At 34.9% G+C, this 23,581-nt stretch overlaps 1 protein-coding gene across 4 annotated transcripts in view; it reads right to left on the reverse strand.

The window, feature by feature from the left end:
- The window catches only part of immp2l (inner mitochondrial membrane peptidase subunit 2), a 120,048-nt gene extending 97,517 nt beyond the window's left edge, over positions 1–22,531 (reverse strand). For 3 of the 4 annotated variants that reach the window (XM_067380385.1, XM_067380384.1, XM_067380382.1), the window contains exons 1-3: positions 22,372–22,531; positions 14,857–14,991; positions 10,420–10,523 (exon numbers count right to left, since the gene is read on the reverse strand). In XM_067380385.1, the coding sequence (XP_067236486.1) occupies positions 10,420–10,523; positions 14,857–14,988 (236 nt within the window). In that variant the 5' untranslated portion in view covers positions 14,989–14,991; positions 22,372–22,531. Of the gene's footprint in view, positions 1–10,419; positions 10,524–14,856; positions 14,992–15,940; positions 16,132–22,371 lie in introns of those variants that run through there. The other variant, XM_067380383.1, reaches the window with a different exon arrangement.
- Positions 22,532–23,581: the final 1,050 nt, after the last annotated feature.

A 23,581-nucleotide genomic window follows, 5' to 3' on the forward strand; every position in this document is an offset into this window, starting at 1 on the left:
GTGTTCCGAAGAAAATGTGAGTCGTGTGATTCGAGAAATAGTTTCACGAATAGCAATGACTTGGAGAGCAAGGATGACAAATCAGGCATTTTTCTGTTGTTTGATATGCAAATTATATAGAATAACAAAAGGGTGAAAATCTTGAAATAACCTAGGGACATTTTCAACTATAATTAATATAATTAATTAATATAATATAATATAATATAATATAATATAATATAATATAATATAATATAATATAATATAATATAATATAATATAATATAATATAATATAATATAATATAATATAATATAATATAATATAATTCTGATATTAAAATTCTATTCTATTTTGTTTACATAAAAGATAAAACACTAAAAACTATAACAATATAATATAATAATATTTGACATTAAAATTCTAATGTTAAAATTCAATAAATTTTTCTACATAAATAACACTAAAAATATAACAATATAATATAATAAATGTCTGATATTGAAATTCTATATTATTTTGTCTATGTAAATGAAAAAAAACATTAAACTTTAACTATAATTTAATAATGTATGACATTAAAGATCTGATGTTAAAATTTTAAACTATTTTCTCTATGTAAATAACACTAAAATTAAAATATAATATAATTCTGATATTAAAATTCTATTTTATTTTGTCTACATAAATAAAAATTAAAACACTAAAAACTATAACAATATAATATAATAATATAGGACATATATTAAAAATCTGATGTTAAAATTGTATACTATTTTGTCTATGTAAATAACACTGAAATTATAATATAATATAAACATTTTAAATAATTATTAAAAATTATTACATGTAAAATATACGCATCAAAGCAGAGAAAAAAGTATGCTAGTTTGATACACCTTGACATCTGTAAGACAAATTTCCCATCTGCTACATCCAGATCTTCCAGCCTTATTATGTCCTGAATATGTCAAGGGACTAACATTTCCCACTGATGTGGGCAGAGCACAGTTCATGTAGGAGATGAGGGGAACGTACAATGCCAGTGGTAATTCATTTTATAGGACGGATCCTATTGGCGGTGAGTGCCAGGAAGCCTCTTTGATGTCCGTCCAACAGCTCAAAAAGGGGAAAGAAATATCTGCTCCAATCAAAGGCAAAATAACCAACAGGCATGATGACAGACCACTAACAGTTTGCAACTATATTTACATGAGTGTAGCTAATGTAGTTTTCTGTTGAGATTAAACATTATATAATAATCAAATTAAATAGGGCACGGCAGAAGTCTCTGTATTGTTAACTGCAGCTCTTAGATGTAAAAACAGCTGCAGAGGTACATTGCCTCCACAGCAACACATGGATAATTATTCCGTAAATGTAAAAAAAGTCGGTGAAATTAAAACCTAGCATTTGGTTGATATAGACTTGGTTGATGTATAGTATAGTATAGTATAGTATAGTATAGTATAGTATAGTATAGTATAATATAATATAATATAAGCGCAATATCACACTCGTAGCCGTGTGATACAGCTGTACATCAGCACGGCTGTGATTCGGCCATAGGTAATTTGGTAATAGGTGATAGGTGTTTTGAAATTGGGCCAAATAGATATTGTTAAAAAGTATTTTTTTGTTTTTTTGGTGCACAAAAAGTATTCTTGTCGCTTTACAATATTAGGGTAGAACTACTGAACTCACATGAACGGTTTCAAATAATACATTATAACATAACAATAAAATACTAAGTCATGAAATGTGTTCATGCAATAAAGTGACAAGTGATAAAAGCTATTTCTTCCACACTGACAGAGATTAAGGCATAAGTGCTCTAGGCAAGTACAAATGCTTCAAGCTAACCAAACTTGGCAGAGCAACATTGTTTGTTTCTAAATTGCTGGAGGTTGAGTTGCTAAACTGTTCCTTGACTTTATTGTATTCTCTCGATTAATATGATTAAGACTGAAAAGAATAATAGACTGCATGCATTGTATATTCAACAAAGATAACTACAAATCTAACGTAAAAGTAACAAATGGAATATGTTACAATCTTTTACTGCTAAGGATGATGGACAGTTGACCTCAGATTTAATTGGTGAGGTTGTTCGGATGAGAAGAAAATGAGTTTCAGAGTTCCCTGGGTGAATAATGGGCGCTTGCCTCGAGCTTCTGCAAATTAAACATCTGTGAGCAATTCCTCCACTGATAATTTCATTTTCTGGCCAAAAGAGGAAGGTTCATCTTGCAGTTCAGACTAAAAGAAGAAAAATTACAATAACGGTGATCAACTTTCTAAATATTTATAAGATCTCGCTGCATAAGAAAGTAGTTTTGTGTTATTTAAAGGAATTTCGAACCGTTTAAATTTCCCTGAAAAGGTCATTTCTTACCGCTCTCTGCTGTGACAGTCTCCATTTGAAGTCTGATTCACAAGCAAAAATAGCCTCACAGATTATGGCGCTGGTAAGCAATGATGAGGTAAAACATCAAAAAACTTGAGGGCAATAAATGATACCAATCTTTATGTGACAAAATCAAGCTTCTTTGGGCCAGGCAATACAGCACAAGAATGATATTAAACCTCATGCTGTGGGCTTGTGAAGTGGCTATCCAGGACATAAAGCAGGACAAAATGATGCTATCTATAAATGTAATATAGCCTATAGCTCAATGGGCCACAACTTCTGGAAATAAATCTGGTAATATTCTTGGTTTAACTGGACAAAACTAAAAACTAAAAATTGCTCTTTCAATAATCTCTCAGATTATTATCATCATCATCAACAGGTTATTATGAAAATGTAAGATTTCATGCACAAGAAGTTATTATTATGATTATTATTATTTTACCATGAATACTAGGGATGTAAACAGTACACAAAACATGACGGTTCGGTACGTACCTCGGTTTTGAAGTCACGGTTTGGTAAATTGCTTTTTTTTTTTAAATTAAACAGTAGTTTAATGAACAAATTGTGCCTCTGTCTTTAAATGTATTTAATTATAATTAAAAGTTTCTTAAGGATAGAAAAATGATCTCTGCTAATGCTGTAAACTATATAGGGAGCCATTACTTGCATATTACTATAATATTAAAGGTTCAGAGCCCAAACTATTAGCTTATATTCAGTTGCCATTTATTTTTTGATATAATAATCAATAGTCAAAAACCAAATTGTATGCAAACTTGTAAACTACACATAAGGCAGTTTTTGCATTAAAGGTGCCCTAGAATGAAAAATTGAATTTATCTTGGCATAGTTGAATAACAAGAGTTCAGTACATGGAAAAGACATACAGTGAGTCTCAAACTCCATTGTTTCCTCCTTCTTATATAAATCTCATTTGTTTAAAAGACCTCCGAAGAACAGGCGAATCTCAACATAACACCGACTGTTACGTAACAGTTGGGATCATTAATATGTATGACCCCAATATTTGCTTATGCCAGCCCATGTTCAAGGCATTAGACAAGGGCAGAACGTCTATATCTGTTGAGAGCTCGGGAGGGCAGGGAGCACGTGATTTAAAGGGGCCGCAGCCTGAATCGGTGCATAGTTAATGATGCCCCAAAATAGGCAGTTAAAAAATTAATTTAAAAAAATCTATGGGGTATTTTGAGCTGAAACTTCACAGACACATTCAGGGGACACCTTAGACTTATATTACATCTTGTAAAAACTGGTTCTAGGGCACCTTTAACTTCTAAATCTATGTTTTTACTCCCAGTTCGTTGTTGAAATATAATCATTTACACAGAGTATGTCATTTTCATGACAGATTTATTTAAACATACATTAAATAATCAAGACACCACTAACTAGTTAAGTAAAATATAATGAATATATAGGCTAATATTGTGCATATATTTAGCAAGAGTTCATTTCTCTGGCGAACTAACAAGCTGTGGACTCGCCGGAGGTAAATGCTAACATTATGTGACACAGTGTTTACATTTTACAAGCTGTTTCATTGATGGTTTATTCCGTACGCCATGAGAGTATCGCGGTTCATACCTTGGGTGGTGTATCACGGTTTTTCGGTTCGGTTTGAATATCGTTACACCCCTAATGAATACAATTAATAATTTTGATATAGTAATAAATAAAAATTGCAGTATTTTTAAAAGTAGTTTCAGATTATTATTATTTATTTATTATTTAAAAATTTGAATATAATAATATTAATAATGTTAGATTAAATAGTAAAGAGTTAAATAATGTTTATTATTATTATTTATTAATATTATTATTTTACCATTAATACATATATACACATGATCGTTATATAATCTTATTAAAGTTTCATTTAATAAAATGGGTTTTATAATAATATAATAATAATTATTATTATTAATCATAACTAACAACAACAACTATTATTATTATTATTATTGTTATTAATTATAATATTAATCATTTTACAGATTCACGGAGAAGGATTAATGCAACCGTTAGCTGTTCTATCAAATGTCCCAAACCTCCAATACACTGGCCGTGAACCATTCTCATTGTCCTTTTTTTAATAAGTTTCAGATGTTTCACATATTTCTCTGAACTTGAAAAACAAAAACAACAGGTTTCTAGTTACTCAAGGGACCCCCAAACCTGACCCGCCTTCAGAACTCTTATATAACAATGAGGCTGCCACCATCATGGCTTCCTGCCACCACATTAACAACCAAGCAGGTTGTCTATGAAAGCAGAAGCATGCTGGTCCTAAAAAACCCTCAGAAGCCTCAGTTCACCTCAAACTCTGAGCTGAATGCAAAATTCTCAGAATGCGGGTTTGGCCCATGAAACTTCTCTGAGGACGCATGAATTAAACTGGTTTCCAAGTAGATGGCTAATTAAACTCAACCCAATACAGCCCCGATGAGATCCCATTTTCTGCCCAGCACACTTCAAAGTGCTCAGAAAAGAGTGGGAAAATTGGCATGGCATGCTGTGAATCAATGGACATTTATCTGCTCTTTTTGTCCACTATCAATGCTCATAGTCTTTGCGACCTGTGGTTATTTGTAAAATGTTTGGAATTTTTCAAAAAGGACAAAATGTTTAGCGCTCTCAATTTTGTGCCACCGTTTCCTCTTAGTAACGGATGCATAACCCTCACTTTTGACCAAATAATGCTGTGGAAGAACTTTTCGGGAAGTGGTAATGTACAAATGGCAATTCATAAAATCATCAAGTTTGTCCCTGTTTACACTGAAAGCATGACAAAATGCTTTCTGTCTGCTTTAAAACACCCTGACAGAACCATTTCCCCATCGACTGCTGTCTGAAGATGAGGAATGTTCTCTAAATAAGATATTACTCTGTGGGCTGAGAGATCTCCTTAGACAACATTTGAAATGAGTCCCAATTACTTCTGCATTTGATCCAAACAGGCAGAGGAAAACAAAACTCAACTTGCAACTGCATAAACACATTCAGATTCAACCGCACTCAGAAATGTCAGATTCGAAACCTAGAGACTTGCTTCAAAATTAAGATTGATTTGTCCCAATTTAGATGGTCATGTGATCTAAATATGATAAATAAGGTTCAGAAATATAAACACTTAAAAAGGGATAGTTCACTCAAAAATAAACATTCTGCCATCACACACACTTTTTTTGTGAAACACAAAAGGAGACATTTTTGCAGTCTTTATGCAGCCTTTTTCTGTACTGAAACAAAACAACAAAAAAGCATCATAGAAGTATCAAAAGTAGGCCATATGAATTCTGAACGCTGAAATATAATTTGTTGTAACAGATTTCAACATTTACACTGAATAATGACCTCATTTTGAGTTCTGTGACTTTAGAAGACATGAAATATAGAGTCTAAACTACTTTTATTGTTATTTTATGGTGTTTGTTTTATTATTTTTGGACACATAAGATCACATAAAATGATATATTATGGGGCTGAGTAAATAATGATAGAATTGTCATTTTTTGTTCAACTATTCCTTTAAAATACAGGATATATATATACACAATGTTATATGGGCCTTGAATAAATTCTAAAGCAATCAAAGTCAAGCGTATTAGAATGCAATGCTAGTTTTTCCCCTCAGAATAGTTTGAGGATGAACATCATGTTCCCAGCTCAGTCAATTCCCAGCAGGGGAAGAGTGCCATCTTTGGGTAATGACAGAATGAATCTGCCTTACTGTACTCTCAACATTGTTCCCAATACAGGGATATCGGTATATACATTTAAAGCTGAAATGTGTACTTTTTATGTTAAAAAAAAAAACAAAAATGTATCCTGTTCCAGCTTAATAAATAAGTTATTAAAAGGTAGATTTCCCTGAACAACTCTGTGTGGCGTTTAGAAAACATTAAGACAATTCCGACCAGCCTGACATAGCAACAGTCAAGCCAATGATGTGAGTTTGGGGGTGGAGCTATTTGCCTGTTTGACCAATGACAAATGAAGGGAGTTTTCTAAAAACCTTTTGAAAACAGTCATTATGTTTGCTTTTTTTGGTACTGCTAGAGGCACAAAAAAATGACACAAAAAGCTAAGACTTTTTAAAATGTAATAATGTAAGAGTTAATGAACTGTATGAAGGTTTCTGCTTCAGTAATTCAATGTTAAACTCTCTGACCAGAATTCCGGCAAACAGAGTAATGCTTTAAATGTGATAAACATCCTGTGGTGGCATTATAAATCACATAAAAGTCACTCGGTTTCGCAGCATCAAAACCTCATATGAACAGCTAAAGGCGCTGAACCATCTACTGGCCTATCAAACGTATAAAAGCCAAAGAACACAGCGTGAGGGTGAGTGTTTGATCGAGAAGTTGGCTGAAATAAATACTTTCTTTCCCCCTGGTGCTTCAAAATACAGACCATACATAAAAATAAAGAGGAGTTACCTAACTAGAGTCTAGATGATATCCTCCGCTGGGTCTGTGTCAAAAGGCTCTTGGTGTTGAGCACCGCATTAAAGTATATCAGACGATTGCGTCCATGCCAATTACTTGCTATGACAGAAACCCTTAAAAGCCCTTTTGACAGAGTGGGCTCATTATCCAGAGGAGGATTCCTCTTGAGTTAGTGAACTCAGAGCAGCTGGGTTTAGGTCAAGGAGATCTGTGGCAGATTAGAGATGGACCAAAATGGTCCAATTAGCAATTTTGAGCGCTACAGATGTCTTCGTCTGGATGGAGAACATCTCAGTGGCAATTTTCTGAAAGAATGTGATATTTTTCGTCAAGGATTTGAGTGGATACGAGGACTCAACATGACACCCGTGGAACAGCAGAGGTCTGCAGGCTCAACTGATTGACATCAACATGATGTTCTGTCACAAAAAAACATCACATCTGACAAATTTCAGCTAATAGATGGACTTCTCAGACATTTTAGGCCATTTTCAAGAATTTCAGCAGCTGAGCTGCAAAAATTAAGCTTAATACTAGAAATGCACCAAAATGCAATTTTGGCTGATATAAAAAGCCAATAATTCTTTTGATAATACAGCGAATAACTGATAAATGGCCAATATTAAATATCATTTTAATACAAAATAGTTTTTTTAATCAGCAATTTTATATGTTTATATGAATTTAGGCATCACAACATTATAACTAAAAGTGTGTAAAACAGATTTTCATTTTGAGGTTGAAGATTAATATCTAAACCTCAAGAGAAAGATTATATAATATAATATTAAATAATATTATATAATAATAATAAAATTTGGGCTGATACAGATAAGCCGATAATTATTGAAATGTACAGTAACAGTTAAATGACCAATAATAAAAATATAACCCTTTTTTTTAACCCTTCTAACTAAAATTGTTTTAAACGCTACAAGTTAATTTTGCCACAAAAGAAATTATAATGTACAGTATAATATTTGATTTGCTAAAGATTATACATTTACACTAAGTGAAAATATCAGTATTTTCTTTGCAGATGCTATATATAGCATATACTTAGTGTAAATATTCAGTGTATATGATTATATTTATTAATATCATAAATGGATGCTGCCTTATTGGGACACTACTTATCCTACTTCTACCCATTAAATACTTTATTCCCACAATTAAATACCCATTAAGCAGAAAGTATATTTAATTTTTTACATATCATACACAGTTGATCACACAGCTTTGCAAAGTATACTTCATTTGACTCGTACGCAGGCATTCGACACATGCGCAGTTTTGAGCAATCTCTCGTCATGAGTTTCAACCCATGTAAATAATTTTGTATTCTTTCAAGCTAGTTGTACAACTGAGGGTACTTTCTAACCTCTTCGCACAATCTCTCATCTATGCAGGCCTCCATCGTCACTGTAGCTTGCATGTGTTCTGGTCTGTTCTGTTTATGCAGGTTTTCTTCGACTACCTTGTGAATCGACGCCCCCCAGGGCACGGTTGCCACCTTGTGGATAAACTAATTACTGCAAAAAAATTAAAAGTACAAAGTGCGCGCGGTTACAAAAATCCGGTGTCATGACAAATCGGGTCCTCCCTCGAAATTGGGTCTCCCCAAACTGTCAGTTAATGATTATCCTAAGAACACTATATTGCCAAATGTTTTAAGATGCCTGCCTTTACGTGCACATGAACATCCCATTCTTAATCCGTAGGGTTTAATATGGAGTTGGCCCACCCTTTGCAGCTATAACAGCCTCAACTAATCTGGGAAGGTTTTCCACAAGGTTTAGTAATGTGTTTATGGGAATTTTTGACCATTCTTCTAGAAGCACATTTGTGAGGTCAGGTAGTGATGTTGGGGAGAAGGCCTGGATCGCAGTCTCTGCTCTAATTCATCCCAAAGTTATTCTATCGGGTTGAGGTGCAGGCCAGTCGAGTTCCTCCACACCAAACTCGCTCATCCATGTCTTTATGGACCTTGCTTTGTGCACAGGTGCACAGTCATGTTGGAACAGGAAGAGGCCATCCCTAAACTGTTCTAACAAAGTTGGGAGCATGAAATTGTCCAAAATGTCTTGGTATGCTGAAGCATTAAGAGTTCCTTTCACTGCAACTAAGGGGCCAAGCCCAACCCCTGAAAAACATCCCCACACCATAACCCCTCCTCCACCAAACTTTACAATTGGCACAATGCAGTCAGGCAAGTAACGTTCTTCTGGCAACCACCAAACCCAGACTCATCCATCTGATTGCCAGACAGAGAAGTGTGATTCGTCACTCCAGAGAACACGTTTCCACTGCTCTAGAGTCCAGTGTCGGCGTGCTTTACACCACTGCATCCGACGCTTTGCATTGCACTTGGTGATGTAAGGCTTGGATGCAGCTGCTCGGCCATGGAAACCCATTCCATGAAGCTCTCTACACACTGTTCTTGAGCTAATCTGAAGGCCACACAAAGTTTGGAGGACTCCAGCTATTGACTCTGTAGAAAGTTGGCGACTTCTGCGCACTGTGCGCCTCAGAGCCACGCTCTGTGATTTTATGTGGCCTACCACTTCATGGTGCTGTCGTTCCCAATTGCTTCCACTTTATTATGATACCATTAACAGTTGACCGTGAAATATTTAGTAGTGAGGAAATTTCACGAATAGACTTATAGCACAGGTGGCAACCTATCAGACCCACGCTTGAATTCACTGAGCTCCTGAGAGCGACCCATTCTTTCACAAATGTTTGTAGAAGCAGTCTGCATGCCTAGGTGCTTGATTTTATACACCTGTGGCCATGGAAGTGATTGGAACACCTGAATTCAATGATTTGGAGGGGTGTATCAATATTTTTGGCAATATAGTGTATATACAAATTATATTAATTTAAAATATGCATAGGTTACTATATAATGCGTATGAAAACACATTAGTGCATAATTTCTCACACTTTATTAACTGTTAATTAATGAACAGTCTAATAATAGCCTATTAAGTGAATAATTGAACATCATTAATTTGTTTTATTTATAACTTAAATATTTGGACATTTAACACTTAATTTAACACATAATTACATTAAAGGTTAAGTGTAAATGTGTGTATAAACTAAGCTAACAGGCTAATTGCTTAAGTGTATGCTATGCTAGTATATGCTAGTCATTATAACATGGTTCATCATAACATGATTTTGTAGGAATTGTAATCAGGCGCTAAGGAGAGTACCTATTAAAAGCAATTTGAACCAATGGGATCACTTGGGGTCCTAAAGGAGACCAGATTTCACAGGTGGCACGAGTACTCTTCAGATGGCGAAATTTGAGTCACACACATAGCATCCCTACTTTACACCATACCACAACAACGCACAATAAAATAAAATGCAAAAAAAGTGTTGAGCACTGCATTAGCCAGCTACTTTAAACATCAGAAATTCAGTCACTTGGTTTCTCCAGTTTCTGCAGTGTCGCACTGGGTCGCTCCGCCCACAGTGAAATGTCACAAAATGGCTCACGCGTTTAGGACAATATGCGACTTAAATGCGGCTACTCACAGAACTGACACAATGTCCCCTCGCTGTACTTGGTAGTTCCTCACACTCCAGCGGTTGAGCAGCACAACATCAGGTGACGTCTCTCCATCTGGGTTTAAGGACGGCTGGAAAAGATCCAAACCACATGATATTTAAGAGTCTACATGGTTCATAAACTCTAGTCTCTAGAAGAATTGTGACAGATTAGAATTATTTTTGGTCTGTGATTTATTGCTTTAATCCTCTATTCCACACAAACTTCCAAAACTACTATAACTCTAAGAATAAACTCAGTGGCAGCGACTTTGCTTTAATTTAGTTCTTTAAAAGAATCGCTCTGTTCTTCATTCTGCCTTTCGACTGAAGGATAAAAATAACGTCTACAAGTTAACTTCAAAACAGAATTTGTTTTTCTCTTAACTCTTTTGTGTTGGTATATCAAACAACTTGTGTGTGACGAACCTTCTCATGCATGCAAGTCAATGACTGACTTGATACACGGGCCTCCAATGAATCATTAGGGGAGATCTCGATGAGCCATTTCACGCTTGCTGGGATAATTGACAGAAATATCTCTTATCTGTCCTTCTAAAATAAATATCCCGACGAGCGTTCCTGCCTAGAGAATTTATCTGTCACAGCTGGGCGCTCTATCTTTTTTATTCAGACACATTTTCTCATTCTGTATTGGTGTCAGCTTTCAGCATTGTCCATGGAGTGACTTATTTGGATTCAAAGGCCGTGGATGGGCCGTGAAAAGCCATTAGCAAATTTATAACACTATGAACTGAGATAGAAAACCATACTCCAAAAGGAAAACAAAAACAACAACACTGTTTTGGTTAGTTAGTGTTCATTAGGTACATAATGAAGCAGTACTTTTGTTTGGTGAGGAAATGAGCATGGTGTATTCAGATGTCTTTTACTGTGGTCTTAGTGCTATTAGTGCAATGTTTAGGTCATTTGGTTTGATTGAGCCCTAATGCAAAGTCCTAATATAAGAAAAAGGTTATTAATGTTCGACTAGAGGAGCTTGTTAAAGTAAAGTTCTCTTACCATTTCTTAGGGCTGGGCAATATATTGAATAGTCATGATATATTTGGTTATTTTTATGGTATTATAAAACTCAAATAACTGTGAATATGGTCATGACTTTAATGTGCTTTTTATTGGCTATTAAGCTCCCTAATATGTCACTTTAACCCTTGTGCGGTCTTCAGGGTCTTTTTGACCCGCAAATGATGTTTGCTCAAATAAAAAAAAATGTTATCTTTGTCCAAATGGCATGATACTTTGTACGGTGGTTAACACTTTTAAGATCTACAAATAAAAAAATAAATGGAGTGATATCTTGTTTTTATGTTAGTGTAAAAAAAAAAAAAGTTACGTTCGTGGTCTTTGGGCAACAAAATGTAATTTTTGTAACAATATATTTTTTAAAAACCAATGTAATTTTACTCTGTTTATTAATGTTTTTTCTCAACATTTGTGCAGTTTTTGGAGGATTCGTGATATCTTTTAAATTTATGTAAATAAATTTAAAAAAAAAATTTGAAATAGGTTTTTTATGAATGAACAGCTTTTTATTTAAAATTCACTTTATAAAAGACCCAGATTTCTAACTTTCATTCATGTGGATAATATGGATAATTTGACATGGTTTAGTGTAAGATTTTTGCCCATCTTGAAAATGCAGTTTTAAAAGTAAAAAAACTATCACTTTTACCAGTAGATGGCTGCAGAGCTCCACTATTTGCTATGAGCTATTTGAATAACTGAAAGATGTCTTTTCACAAGTTTTTTTCAGTTGGATTCATATCTAAATGTTATGAAATCACAATTATAACAATAGAAATTACTTTGTCAAAGTTAAGCATTTTTTGTGCAGGGCAAAATCAGTTTTTCAATAATAATTTTATAATAAAAATAATAAAATAATAAAATAAATAATTTTTAGTTTTGTGTGCGCGCGTGTGTGTGAGCATGTCCATTTTGTATTGAGGATGTTTTTTGCATTTTTGGAAGTGTGCCACTTCATTTCTGTCTATGTGTGTTGTGCGTTGTTTCTGATTTTGAGAATGGATTTTGTCCAGTTTCTAAGTGGGGTCACTGTGGGTAACATCATTGATGATATTATTGAAAAACTGATTTTTTTTTTTTTCAGTACAAAAAATGCTAAACTTTGACAAAAAGTAATTTTTATTGTTATAATTGTGATTTCATAACATTTAGATATGAATCCAACTGAAAAAGACTTGTGAAAAGATGTCTTTCAATCATTCAAATAGCACATAAAAAAAATCACACACAAAGATCTTACACTAAACCATGTCAAATTATCCATGTTATCCACATGAATGAAAGTTAGAAATCTGGGCCTTTTATAAAGTGAATTTTGCATAAAAAATTGAAAAACATATTTTTTAATTTATTTATATAAATTTAAAAGATATCACAAATCCTCCAAAAATTGCACAAATGTTGAGTAAAAACATTAATAAACAGAATAAAATTACATTGGTTTTTAAAAAATATATTATATTGTTAGAAAATTGCATTTTGTTGCCGGGGTCTCCAGAGACCCCGAAGACCACGAGTGTAGTCCCTTAAACGGAGACCGCACAAGGATTAACATAACTTCCTGAAAAATAAGCACGGATGTTTTAATATTGCAATACAATTTTTTTTTTTTAAACCCTCTGGTCCTCTTTGGTTAAAAAAGTTTACATTTTGAGATTTTACATTTTTTTGATTCATTAGAAAGGGATGCCACTTGGTGAGTTTTGTCACATTAGCTATGCGAACACCCCCCAAAAAATCATTAACATGATATGTTAAAGGGTTGAAAAAATAGTCACACTTGGCTCCTTTGCAGTCAAAAATGACGTAGGAAATGAAAGGGAAATACATAAAAATATGAAAACTCAAAGAATCTTTTGGCGGTACAAACTACAATTCAACCACTGTGCTGAAAAAAGTGCACATCAATGAAGGGGTGATACTAAAATATCAAGAGTGCAAAATAGACACATACACCCAATCATACACACACACATATGAACTAGTGCCAGAGCAAGTTTTTTCAAATGTGTGAAATAAAATCAGTAATTCAGCCACAAAGCAGTAAAAAAACTAACAGCAAGGAAGAGTTTACACAAGAGTACAAAACAGACACACCCACTCAAACACACACACAGAGACACACACACAACACACTATTATACACACAAATGAACTGGCGTGGCTGTAATAATATGGTAAAATTGAGCCAAAAGACTCACATAAGAGGTTGAAATCAGATAAAAACAAGCTGTGAAAAGATACCTGTTCATTTTTGTTACATTTTTATTGAATTTTGATGTTGTGTGTATCAAAATACCCTCTTCTGTGTTCAGGTTTGACTGTAGTAAAATTAATGCAAAAACTGACACTTCAAATCAACATAAAAAAATAAATAAAAAATCTAAACCTTGACAAAAAGTAGTCTTTGAGAATGTATAAGTATAAATCCATATCCACAACTTAATAAAAATAAGTATTTATGTCTAAAAACCACTAGAGAATTTATAAGCCTCTTTATATAGAACTACATAGGAATCTATTGTTTACACCATGTCATTACACACGTTTTTCTTTTACTCCCAACAAATGGCACTAATCTACCTTAAAAAAAAATTGGATTTAAAATACATTGTCTATTTTAACAAGGAATATTGCTTTAACTGAAAAAGAATTAAAAATATATATCAGAAAAAATTGTGTATTATTTTCAAAGGGGAAAAATAGCTAATAAAAATTGTACAGTATTGCACAGTATCATAAAATACCCTTCAAATTTTAAATAATAATAAAATAATAAAATATATTACATTGTTTCCCTAAAAAGGCTTCGGTCACTTTTGACTGCAAAGGAGCCAAGTGTGACCCCTAAACGAAGAGTGCCAGAGGGTTAAAAGACTGTACATAAATATATATTCTTACACTGCTGTATTTTTAAATGGAAATTATTAAATATAATTCTGTTATATTAATGTATTTTACAGTAAATTGAAAATAAAAGAAAAAGAAAAACGTCAGGACATATATTGAGATATATATTAAATACCAAGATTTATCAATGTCCAAAATTAAGTATATTAAGTCCTATGACAATAAGATTTTTTTTTTTTTTACTTCGGTGGCCTTTTGTATATAAATTATTAAATAGAAATAGGGTAAATGGGGAAAGAAAACCACTATGGTGACAAATGGCCTCTAGGACTCAAACCTGCATCGCCAAAGAGAGCACCACGGCTCAAAGAGACAAAAAATGTGCGCAATGTGCTGCTCCCACTTGGAGTTGTCTCATAAGAAAAATGCACATCTTTTGCAAACTTTCAGAAAAACTAGAATAAACCAGATTCATCAAAACAACAGTTACCAAGAATAGTTCAATAAAGTGTAAAAAGGACATCTCACCTGCATTGAAGCACCTTCTACGCGCGCCACATAGGCAAGACGATCTAAAACAGTCACTGTCACGGGGACGGCTACAAAGAAGCCACTAACAAATGCTTTGAAGTATCTTCGCCCAAAGCCCGTCTGAGCCATTGCCTGAAGAGAGAGAGAAAATAAAAAGAGAAAATGACCTTGGCTTGTTCAAAGAGTCTGGTAATAACTTACACGGATGTTTTTGTTGTTTATCTATTGTGAAAAAGTCTCTCCACAGAAAAAAGGCATGTTTCAAGGATATGTTGGATGGCTAAACTCACAAAGAGAACAAAAGTACCAAAAGCAGACCAGATAACCACACTTAAGCATGAACCATCTTGTTTTGAATCAAATTGCAAGGGACTAGAGAGGTCAAAACTAAGAAAACTCTCATAAAGCAACAATTTAAATAATGAGTTTAGTAATTGCACCTATCTGTAGCCATCTGTAGAGCGTATTTGCAATGACAAAACTCTGTAGACCCAAAGCATTAGGGCAGAAAACCCACTGAGGCATTGAAATTGAATCTGACAAGAGCACGCTTGCTCTAATACCATTAATTGATAGTGTGTGATGCTTTTACGGCATGCAATTATGGCTCTCATTCATTTTACAGTTCACCATAGTAACAAAAAGACGAAGAGCAGCTTGTACTATTTTCCCGAAAAAACCCTCAAGGTCTCCCGCAGCAACTTTGCAGACTTACTGGTAAGCACTTGAAGAAAGTCTTGAAGCCATTTGCTCGCAGGAGGGTATTCAAGAGGCTCAAAAATCAGAGACTACAACAACTTAGCAGAGAATCTAGGAGATGTGAGGGTGAAAAAAATGCTGAGCGAATCATAACGCAGTGCAGGCAGGATTTGTCAGGGTTGCACTGCTGTGAGCCAGATCCGGCTCAAACAGGGAAAATTACAAAAACCTCTTTTGTGGTGGCAAAAAAGACACCTTCCTGACTCTGCTGCGTATGTGGGCTAGCCGAGGCAGCAACACTATCAATATAATACAAACACTGACTATTTAAAATTTGCATGTAACAGCATTCGCAAACCATTTTACTACTATGTAGGCTTACCTTCAGCTCAAACAGTAGATTGTGGTGCTAGCAACACCAAGGTCATGGGTTCGATTTCCAGGGAAAGGAAGAACTGGTCAAATGTAAATGCACACCTTGAACGTAATGCAAGTTGCTTTGGAAATAACGCCACAAACTGTGAGAAATTAATTCAAAATTGTGAAATTACTACATTCTAAATCGACACCTGTGGTCGAAACATAAAATTCACTGATTCTTGAGATAAGGGACAAAACATGTCCTATACACAAAAGCCCTCTTTATGTTAAAAATAAATAAATTCATCAAAATAAAAACTTAAACAACTAAAGGAAATTTGGATACTCAGGACATTCATTGCTTTTATTTTTAAATAATTTTGTTAGTATTATTTTAAATACAAACCCGATTCCAAAAAAGTTGGGATACTGTACAAATTGTGAATAAAAAAAGAATGCAATAATTTACAAATCTCATAAACTTATATTTTATTCACAATAGAATATAGATAACATATCAAATGTTGAAAGTGAGACATTTTGAAATGTCATGCCAAATACTGGCTCATTTTGGATTTCATGAGAGCTACACATTCCAAAAAAGTTGGGACAGGTAGCAATTAGAGGCCGGAAAAGTTAAATGTACATATAAGAAACAGCTGGAGGAGCAATTTACAACTTATTAGGTCAAGTGGCAACATGATTGGGTATAAAAAGAGCCTCTCAGAGTGGCAGTGTCTCTCAGAAGTCAAGATAGCCAGAGGATCACCAATTCCCCCAATGCTGCGGCGAGAAATAGTGGAGCAATATCAGAAAGGATTTTCTCAGAGAAAAATTGCAAAGAGTTTGAAGTTTTCATCATCTACAGTGCATAATATCATCCAAAGATTCAGAGAATCTGGAACAATCTCTGTGCGTAAGGGTCAAGGCCGGAAAACCATACTGGATGCCCGTGATCTTCGGGCCCTTAGACGGCACTGCATCACATACAGGAATGCTACTGTAATGGAAATCACAACATGGGCTCAGGAATACTTCCAGAAAACATTGTCGGTGAACACAATCCACCGTGCCATTCACCGTTGCCGGCTAAAACACTATAGGTCAAAAAAGAAGCCATATCTAAACATGATCCAGAAGCTCAGGCGTTTTCTCTGGGCCAAAGCTCATTTAAAATGGACTGTGGCAAAGTGGAAAACTGTTCTGTGGTCAGACGAATCAAAATTTGAAGTTTTTTTTGGAAAACTGGGACACCATGTCATCCAGACTAAAGAGGACAAGGACAACCCAAGTTGTTATCAGTGCTCAGTTCAGAAGCCTGCATCTCTGATGGTATGGGGTTGCATGAGTGCGTGTGGCATGGGCAGCTTACACATCTGGAAAGGCACCATCAATGCTGAAAGGTATATCCAAGTTCTAGAACAACATATGCTCCCATCCAGATGTCATCTCTTTCAGGGAAGACCTTGCATTTTCCAACATGACAATGCCAGACCACATACTGCATCAATTACAACATCATGGCTGCGTAGAAGAAGGATCCGGGTACTGAAATGGCCAGCCTGCAGTCCAGATCTTTCACCCATAGAAAACATTGGGCACATCATAAAGAGAAGACGCGATAAAGAAGACCTAAGACAGTTGAGCAACTAGAAGCCTGTATTAGACAAGAATGGGACAACATTCCTATTCCTAAACTTGAGCAACTTGTCTCCTCAGTCCCCAGATGTTTGCAGACTGTTATAAAAAGAAGAGGGGATGCCAACTTTGTCAACTCTGTCAGTTATCAACTCCATCAGTTGTTGTCAGCTCCGTCAACTCCGTCAGTTTTTGTCAACTCCGTCAGTATTCATCAACTCCGTCAGTATTCGTCAACTCTGTCAGTATTCGTCAACTCCGTCAGTATTCGTCAACTCCGTCAGTATTCGTCAATTCCGCCAGTATTCGTCAACTCCGCCAGTATTCGTCAACTCCGTCAGTATTCGTCAACTCCGTCAGTATTCGTCAACTCCGCCAGTATTCGTCAACTCCGCCAGTATTCGTCAACTCCGCCAGTATTCGTCAACTCCGCCAGTATTCGTCAACTCCGCCAGTTTTTGTCAGCTCCGTCAGTATTTGCCAACTCAGCCAGTTTTTGTCAACTCCGTCAGTATTTGTCAACTCATTGTTGTTGGATGGACCTCCATAGTATGTAGAAAAAAAGAAAAAAAAAGTCAATGGGTGCCCTCAACTGTTTGGTTACCGACATTCTTCAAAATATCTTCTTTTGTGTTCAACAAAAGAAAGAAACTCATACAGGTTTGGAACAGCTTGAAGGGGAGTAAATGATGATAGAATTTTCATTTTTGGGTGAACTATCCCTTTTAAGAAAGTAAAGAGGGTAATTTTGATTTCAGGTCTTCGTCTACCAGATTCTCTGATGTGTCTTACCCTGCGCTGGAATTTCTTGTAATGTTAAGTATTCATTCGCTTAGTTCGTGAAGAGATGCATCTAGCACAAGAGTGCGACTAATGAACTATTATGACAACGAGTGGCTAAATTATCCATGATGTTCAGGGCAGACCTGCCAAGTGCCAGCTGTCAGGTTGCTCTAACAATAATCCCTCACCAGCACATACAGTGAGAGACTGCCAATCACCCCGGAGCCACACAACACATGACAGCCTTTTAAAAAACTTCTATTTTTACTTGTCCCTCCACTAAGCCACAATCCTATATTTTTTAATTCAGGTTACAGACAGAGAGCGACACAATGGTGCAATGCCCAGACCGAGGCTTTACATAGATGGTTGGCACATGGATCTCAAAGGTGTGTAAAATGGAGCATCTAATAGTTTATTCTTAAAAACGGGCAGATGGGAGAATCTAGGACTGGTGCGCAGTGATCAAAAGAAAGCGTGGAGTTCATTTTTCATCAAAGGCTCTTTCAGTTTAAGAATCAAGAACATTTTCCACCATTTTCCATGTGCTATGGACAGAAATAAAACCGTGAGCAATAAAAACCAAGGTTGGCACAGCAGGTGTGCAACATAGATGGATTTTTTGTGGCCAAGCCCAATTAAAGATGTGTTTCTAGAGTTGAAAGCAAATGCCTCTGTAATATTAGGTGACCGTTCCACACAGCTGCGAAACGGTGGTGGTCTCATGCCAGCAGAATCAATTTATCATATGCTTCCCGTTTATAACTTCTAACCCATTTATCCTGCAAGTAATACTGTCAAATATGCCAACTGCCTAATGTAAAACTGTAGCCCGGTACCTTTGTTTATGCATACCTGAGCGTAACCATTTTAATTGCACTAGTCATCAAATATGTCAAAAAAAGCTTAGTGAACTCGCTGCTTTAGGGTAATTTGAAACTGCAATGACAGATTTCCACTCTTGACAAGGCAATTTTCAGGTTTCCTTGATGCATGGGCCTATTTTAACAGTGCATTTCACAACACGGTGCTGACAGACCGAATCTGATTACATTATCTCAATGTCTGCACCTGTAAGTATGATTTCAGCTGGAATGCTTGACCATTAGTCTGCATCACAGCAGTGGTGAGATTAATGATGTGCTGCAGACAGCTGTAGACAAGCAGACAAAAAGAATGAAACTGACTCACAATATCCTATGAGAACACTTTTTAAAACTGTTTATAATATGCACTAGAACTGAAACGTTGATTGATTTTAAGGTTCACATGCATCTTAAAAGCCTTTGCATTATGCTGAAAATAGTTTTATAAGTAAATATATTAATGAACAAATGATTTTTTTAAGAAGTGTCTTATGATCACAAAGGCTGCATTTATTTAATCAAAAATAAAGTAAAAAGATAATATTGCAAATTATTATTACAAATTATAGGAAATGTTTTTTTTTTATTTGAATATATTTCACAAAGTAATTTATTCCTGTGATGCAAAGCTGAATTTTCAGCATCGTTACTCCAGTCTTCAGAGTCACATGATCCTTCAGAAATCATTCTAATATGATGATTTGCTGCTCAAGAAACATTATTATTATCAATGTTGAAAACAGTTGTGCTGCTTAATATTTTTGTGGAAATGTTGAACAGAAAGTTCAATGAACAGCATTTATTTGTATTTATTAAAAATAGCAATGTTTTCAACATTTATAATAAGAAATGTTTTTTCTTTATATATTATTTTAAATATATTTTAATTAATTTTGTATAACATTTATTATATATACACATTATACAAACATATCTATCTATCTATCTATATATATATTTATATATATATTTATATATATATATAGATAGATAGATAGATAGATAGATAGATAGATAGATAGATAGATAGATAGATAGATAGATAGATAGATAGATAGATAGATAGATAGATAGATAGATAGATAGATAGATATAAATAAATTAAATACTATTTTAATGGAAACAACCATTTTATACTGCAAAGCCAAAAACGTTTTCACAAGTTAGGCTACTGATTAGAAATTCAAAATAATCTTATTCATTAGGGCAGCTTTGTTAATGAATTAACCTAGAAACTAAATCCAGCATTCATATGGGAGAATGGCCTCTTTTTATATCAGTATCTTCACGTGTTGGCAATATATGAGCTATATATCGCAAAAATTAAAAGATACTGATCTCTACTCCTGAACTGAGTGACTGTGAACAAGCAATGGCTTTGTCTCAAAACATTATAAGCTGCCTTGAATACAAAGAAGCATTTGGGACAATTAACATTTGGGCATCATAGGCTGGTTTCAAAGTCACCATTAAATCAAAATTGATTAATTTTTAATGTAAGATTGCATTGTTAATTATAAATTATTTATCTGTGCACATCATTATTTGTTAAAATTCTCATAATCATTAATCAAAATATCATTTTGACATCTCTTCTCTAATGATGTGTTTAATGGCGTGAGGGCCGGACAATTTGTCACTCGCATGAGATCGACCAATAGCAAACCACAACCATCCAATCAATTAACGATGGACAAAATCAAGTCCCGCCCTACATTTTTCTTGAGAGGTTCACTCGGATATATGTTACAATGGGGAAGAAAAGACTATCGCAACTTCATTTCATTCTTTAAACGCAATAACTTTTGGATTACTAACACACTGCTTACATGCGCAATATACAGTGCATACTGTATACTACTTAAAAAAATAGAATGAAACATTACACATAGGCCTATACAACAACAAACTATTTAAAAGTTATTATACTGTATCACCATATGACCTTTTTAAAAAGCATGTGTGTTTATTTAGCAAGTGGCTTCCAGTTATTATTCTGGATATAAAAACTATTATTTCGCAAACTAATATTTCTTAACTTACAGCTGTCTCTTTAATTTAAAGGTGCAATATGTAAGATTTTCTGTCCTCTTGAGGTCGCTAGAGGCCTATTCCAAACAAAGGCGTAGTATGATGACGCCAAGTTTGAGCGTGGAATCTTGGGACATGTGGTCTTTACCTCACAGCTGGTGAAAAAGAATCAGCATAGGACTCGGGAAGAAATCATGTTCATGGATGTGATTATTAATGTTAACGATTATTGACGATAAAGCATGGTACTCTCAAAAAATCAAGAAAATTAGATTTAAACAATAAGACTAAACATGTTGAGCTATATCAATAATTCATTTTGTCTATAAATATATCAAAACAGTTGTTCCCTTGTCTATTAAAACGTGTAATATATTAAAGCGTCTTTGGTGTTTCCATGGTTTCTACAAAATAAAGCCGGAAACCGAGGATAACGCGGGTATGACGCAATTGACAGGCGACTCCTCACACGTCCCGGAGCCTTGGTTAAAATTGCAATTTTCTCACGATTTACAATTAGTTGCAAACATTTGGGATATTGTAAGTACTCAAGTGAACAAAATATGGAACACTGGCCTAGTGTTTTTTGGATATTTTACTGCAAAATTCTTACATATTGCACCTTTAAATGTTTAAAATTGTGTCTGATAAAAGGTTCTTTTGTGATTCTGGAAATGGAGGATCATGGTCGATTCAAGTGCACTGCACTGTGGAGTACAGTATTCTGTAGTAGGTACACTGCACATTTGAAGCAGTTATTCCAACTAGTATACAATAGAATTACAGGTTTTGGGACACAGCCGGTTCAAACAGCTACAATATTAGCAAATATCGTCATCTTATCTTACATCTCTCATGTTTCATTTTGTTGTGTACTACTAAGTTAAAAACTGCGACACTAACTCACACTACATGAGTAAATCCACTAGTAGTTCAGCGTGTATGTCGACCACGTTGGATTGAGAGGACAAACCGCTACTACTGTAAGCAAGAGCAAACGATAAGCGTGTAGTGACATTTATAATGGATGGATACCATTAAAAACCATAAACAAAAGTGAAGCATAAACGCTTCAACACTGGTAAGGTCTGAATGCCGAGTAACAATGGTTTCAGACGTGTGTCAACACACTCACCTAATGTCTTATGTATGTGCTGTACGTCGCTCCGTTCATTACGACACCAAGCTCGCTGCTTCCCGGGTCCTAAAGCCCGCCAATTCTGATTCATATATTATTAGCGAGCATTGACAAGAAAATGAAATTCCTTACAAAAAGTGTTATTACGTCCAATTTTAGCCAAACGAAAACGAGGATATGAGGTAGACGCCTGATCAAAAGGTTGTTTCCCCACAGTAATTTTCACAATGTGGGTTATTTCACAAAGTTTTGTGTCACTAGAGATTTATTTGAAAAGTTTTACAACAATTAGGCAATATCAGTAAAGTACGGAGCCCCAAAGGGGGCATTGTGGTGGGGGAAAAAAATATGAGAAGCGAGGAAAAATAATAAATAACGGCTTTTGCGTTCTCTCGCAAATTATTTGAGATCACCTGGGGAAACTTTGCTTCGATACACCTGACAATACTAATGTAGGCTACATGGCCACAAAACATTACTATGGTAATATTTAAGAAAAGAAACAATAATACTATTTTTTAGTGCAGCTAATGTGTGGAAGATGTAAATTTTGGTAATTTAAAATTCATTGAAACTTCCAACAAGGTAGCCTATAGTTTCCACCAAGTTAACTATAAATGGGAACTCCGTCAAACAGTTAAAGAAGCCATGGTTAAAGTGTTAGTTCACCCAAAAATGTAAATAATGTCATTTATTACTCACCCTCATGTCGTTCCACACCAGTAAGACCTTCGTTAATCTTCGTAACACAAATTAAGATATTTTTTTGAAATCCGATGACTCAGTGAGGCCTGCATAGAATGACATTTCCTCTCTCAAGATCCATTAATGTACTAAAAACATATTTAAATCAGTTCATGTGAGTACAGTCGTTCAATATTAATATTATAAAGTGACGAGAATTTTTTGGTGCGCCAAAAAACAAAATAACAACTAGTGATGGCCGATTTCAAAACACTGCTTCAGGAAGCTTTGGAGCGTTATGAATCTTTTGTGTCGAATCATGATTCGGATCGCGTGTCAAACTGCCAACGGCGCTCTTTGGCGCTCCGAACCGCTGATTCGACACGCTGATTCATAACGCTCCGAAGCTTCCTGAAGCAGTGTTTTGAAATCGGCCATCACTTTACAAATCGTTATTTTGTGTTTTTGGTGCACCAAAAATATTCTCGTCGCTTTATAATATTAATATTGAACCACTGTACTC

This window comes from Chanodichthys erythropterus, chromosome 24 (genome assembly GCF_024489055.1).
Source record: "Chanodichthys erythropterus isolate Z2021 chromosome 24, ASM2448905v1, whole genome shotgun sequence".
NCBI lineage: Eukaryota > Metazoa > Chordata > Actinopteri > Cypriniformes > Xenocyprididae > Chanodichthys > Chanodichthys erythropterus.